Raw genomic sequence first — 4,876 nt, 5'->3', positions numbered from 1 at the left:
ATCATGCTTCTTTACTGTTTCTGTCATGCCGCTTGAAATGGCTAACCTTATGTATGTGTTTAAGGATTAAACATGTAACAACGTTATTGAAAGGAACCACTGATTTTAATGTTCTCAGAAGTTATCAAAGAACAGATATCTCTGTTCATCTGACACAACTGCTCAGTCTCAAACAAATTGTTACCAGCAAATAAATCCTTTTATTTTTTTTCTTCTGACATAAAAAGCCCACACACAGGGTGCCATATTTTTGGACCTTTTATTCAATACAAAAGCTCTGAAAGCTTTGGAAATAGTCACATACTGAAAAAAAGGTCCGGAATTCTGATCCATCAGCGGTCTAAGTAAATTCAGTTATTGCAACCACACAGTGCTGCCCCCAGATTCGCACAGTAGGATAAATGTTTGTACTTTCAGGTTTCAGGCTAAAACATATTTTGCTTGGTGTATTTTTTGAAGATGTCAGTCTCCCTGGAGCCCTAAACATACTAAAATCCTTTCTTAGTGCTAATAATCCTGAAGAGCATTTTACACACCCTCTTATCATTTTCCTTTGTCCTCAGGCCCTCTTGATTGTTGCTTGCAGATATTTGTCATTTCATATATATTTCAGTATTTTCAAATATGGAAAGTAATTTTTAAACAACAGACTCCCTAATACTCAGTCAGATGAGCTCAAGCACACCTGTCTCACACACCTCCATCTCAGCACTGATGACATGCTATATACCCTCTGATGTGCTCTCACTCAGTCACCCTTTTTTCTCTTTTACAGTTGAGCAGAAAGGACAGCTGGAGAAGGAGAGTGGTCTGCAGATTCTTGAGGCTGGACTGAGTGATGTAAGTCAGAGGAAAGGAGTCTTCTTTCTCTCCCCTCTTCCTCCCTCACCAATGATGACATCCTCTTTTCCCAGAGTGCAACCCCTTATTGAACGTGTTTTACTCGCAGAATCTGTGCCTTAACTTGGCATTCTTTTATAGATGGTGTTTATATCGAACTCTAGAATGAAATGTCATGGATTAGCAACAGCTACCACCAGCATTAAAGGGATAGTTCCCCCCAAAATTAAAATTCTGTCATTCTGTTATTTACTCACCCTCGAGTTGTTCCAAACCTGTATGAACTTCTTTCTTCTGCTAAAACACAAAAGAAGATTTTTTTTTTTAAATATGGGTAGCTAAATAGTTGCTGGTCCCCATTGACTTATATTGTTTGTTTGTTTTCCATGCTATGGAAGTCAGTGGAGACCAGCAACTGTTTGGTTACCCACATTCTTCAAAATAACTTCTTTAGTGTTCAGCAGAAGAAAGAAATTCATACAGGTTTGGAACAACTCAACAAATTATGACACAATTTTAAATTTTGGTGAACTATCCCTTTAAATCGTGAGAAAAGTTCAAATCATGGATTGGAGATCTTATGCTGTTTATATAAATGTCCTTTGAAGTGCTAGTGCTACATTACAGGTAAAGGCAAAATACAGCAAAATCATAGCACTAGCAGTCAACTAATAGGAAAAAGTCTTACGTCCCACGTGAAAGTTTCAGAATGTAAGTACTGTCATCATTGCAGTTGGTTCTCTAAGATTGTTGCAAACTGCCTCTGATACAAAATCTATTGTGGTGCTGAATGGTTGCTATATTCATACAGTATGCTATGACATTTATTGTTATTCTCAAAGTACTTCCTAAAATACTATTACCGTGGTGCATATCCAAAAAATGTATGCTATTACTATAGCATTTTTGGAACTCTATTATTAGCCTGCTCTATTCTTGTGAATTAAAAACCAAATCCTTGACTTGAATTTTTCGACTTAATATATCTTTCTCTCCCCTCTTCCTCCCTCACCAATGATGACATCCTCTTTTCCCAGAGTGCAACCCCTTATTGAACGTGTTTTACTCGCAGAATCTGTGCCTTAACTTGGCATTCTTTTATAGATGGTGTTTATATCGAACTCTAGAATGAAATGTCATGGATTAGCAACAGCTACCACCAGCATTAAAGGGATAGTTCCCCCCAAAATTAAAATTCTGTCATTCTGTTATTTACTCACCCTCGAGTTGTTCCAAACCTGTATGAACTTCTTTCTTCTGCTAAAACACAAAAGAAGATTTTTTTTTTTAAATATGGGTAGCTAAATAGTTGCTGGTCCCCATTGACTTATATTGTTTGTTTGTTTTCCATGCTATGGAAGTCAGTGGAGACCAGCAACTGTTTGGTTACCCACATTCTTCAAAATAACTTCTTTAGTGTTCAGCAGAAGAAAGAAATTCATACAGGTTTGGAACAACTCAACAAATTATGACACAATTTTAAATTTTGGTGAACTATCCCTTTAAATCGTGAGAAAAGTTCAAATCATGGATTGGAGATCTTATGCTGTTTATATAAATGTCCTTTGAAGTGCTAGTGCTACATTACAGGTAAAGGCAAAATACAGCAAAATCATAGCACTAGCAGTCAACTAATAGGAAAAAGTCTTACGTCCCACGTGAAAGTTTCAGAATGTAAGTACTGTCATCATTGCAGTTGGTTCTCTAAGATTGTTGCAAACTGCCTCTGATACAAAATCTATTGTGGTGCTGAATGGTTGCTATATTCATACAGTATGCTATGACATTTATTGTTATTCTCAAAGTACTTCCTAAAATACTATTACCGTGGTGCATATCCAAAAAATGTATGCTATTACTATAGCATTTTTGGAACTCTATTATTAGCCTGCTCTATTCTTGTGAATTAAAAACCAAATCCTTGACTTGAATTTTTCGACTTAATATAAAAATGGCCTCCTTTAAGAACTTACACATCTTACACCCAAAGGAATGAGGATATATCATTAAACCTCTTTCTGTGATTGTGTACTATATATTTATATACATCTCTGTGTGTGTGTGTAGATGTGTGTGTGAGCATGTGTGTGTATATGTCTGTGATTGCCATTAAATAGAGCTAAGCGGCTCTCTATGTCACTGATTCAATTCGCTGTCTGCTGCAGAGGCAACATGCCAAATATACTCTGTCAATCAAAACGGCCTCGCAACAGAGAGAGAGAGAGAAGATGGAGGGACAGATGGTTATTAGTTATCTCAATCAAATGCATGGAAAGAGACGTTTAGAGACTAATGCCTAACACGTAGACATTTGGCAATTTCACTGGATACTTTAAAATAAAATGATTAAAAGTGCTGTTCTGCATGAAACATAAAACCATTTAAAACATAAACAATACTGCACAGGTATAGACAACAAGGGTTGATTATCTTAGATTGAAAATGGTAAAACCTGTTTTGCTTTTGTTTGGGATAATAATCAGAGAGGATATCCTTGTATTGTTCTCAGAATTTAAGGGAACACCGAGCGAATGAGACTGTTCTTATGCTGGGACATTTGATCTCACAGCCATTGACCACCTGTCTGTGTTGTTTTGGTGGTAGATCTTTAGCGGCCCATTGAGCACTGCTTAACAACTGCATTGATGCAACATCGCTTGTTAGACCACTGGCAGAAAGAGAGGCGTTATGAATACTAGATTTTTGATGATGATTTCATGCTGATTTCAGTAAATTAACATTTATTAAGCTGATATCAATATATGAAACTTTTTTGTGGTATAAAATGAATACACATTTTACCTGATGTGTAAAAAAAAAAGCAATGAAATTATCAACATTCTGGATAGGGCTGGTGTAGCTAGCAAACTGTCATAGACTTTTCGTTCAATACTTAGTAAAATTGTCGACCACCATGATCTTTCTGGTGAATATGATTGACCGTTTAAACTTGACTCCTGGTTTAATATATTTTAATAGTCACTGTTTGAGTACGGTTGTTGCAGAGTGATGATGTGTCACATGCACACTGATTTCTCAGAAAATGTCATAAAGAATTCATACAGTATGTTTGTAAATGATCGAGAATATGGGATTGCTTTTGTTTTATTTTCATAAAATTGAAACACTGCTCTGTATAGACATATTTGTCAGTGGAGTGCCAGAGACATGGAATTATTTAGTATCCACCTCATGGGGCAGTCATGGCCTAATGGTTATAGAGCTGGACTTGTAACCCAATGGTCATGGGCTCGAGTCTCGGACAGTGAATGACCTCTCTCTTCCACCTTCAATACCATTTACATTACATTTAGTCATTTAGCAGACGCTTTTATCCAAAGCGACTTACAAATGAGGATACTATGACTGAGGTGCCCTTGTGCAAGGCACTGAACCCCCAACTGCTCCCCGGGGGGCAGTAAAATCGGCTGCCCACTGCTCTGAGTTTGTTCACTACTCATGAGTAGTGCTGTGTGTTTGCACTTGGATGGGATAAATGCAGAGCAAAAATTCTGAGTATGGGCATCATACTTGGCCACATGTCACGTCAATTTCTTTTTAATTTTCAGCATTCAAGTCAATAATTTCCTGTAAGTATGTGAGACTTCCGATTCATTAGCCGCTATTTACATTTATACATTTAGTCCAAAGTGACTTAAAATAGGGGCAGGGCTCCAAACAAAAAAATCGAGTAAGGAGCCATTGGCTCCTATAAGAAAAACTTTTAGGCGCCAAATAATTTTTTTAGGTGCTACAGAATAAACGTGTTTTATTTATTTTATTATTATTTTTCAACATTTCAATCATACTTTCATGTGATTATGTCTCATCTTTTCTTGAATTTATCAGCATTTTAATCAATCTTGTAGATGACCTGGGAACTAAGGTTCACTTAAAGTGGGAATTAAATGTCTTTTCCAACTTGAAATATACAGTCACAAAGAACTGTTCATTACACAGAATCTGTACCAATATCATGGACCATAAGCATCACTTGGCCACTGAGTGTAGTTTGGGCTCCTCCTCAATGCATCCT

General features: G+C 36.7%; 1 protein-coding gene across 1 annotated transcript in view; it reads left to right on the top strand.

Moving 5' to 3' along the window:
- Positions 1-624: 624 nt before the first annotated feature.
- LOC107742146 (receptor-type tyrosine-protein phosphatase N2-like) overlaps positions 625-4,876 on the top strand; it is a 68,583-nt gene continuing 64,331 nt past the window's right edge. Inside the window, exons 1-2 of the mRNA XM_016555045.1 lie at positions 625-631; positions 776-840. Coding sequence (XP_016410531.1) covers positions 625-631; positions 776-840 — 72 coding nt within the window. The remainder of the gene's footprint in view (positions 632-775; positions 841-4,876) is intronic.

This window comes from Sinocyclocheilus rhinocerous, unplaced genomic scaffold (genome assembly GCF_001515625.1).
Source record: "Sinocyclocheilus rhinocerous isolate Xijiao unplaced genomic scaffold, SAMN03320098_v1.1 scaffold256, whole genome shotgun sequence".
Lineage (NCBI taxonomy): Eukaryota > Metazoa > Chordata > Actinopteri > Cypriniformes > Cyprinidae > Sinocyclocheilus > Sinocyclocheilus rhinocerous.
Note: the sequence above shows the minus strand (reverse complement) of the source record. Positions and strands in the feature narration are given on the sequence as shown.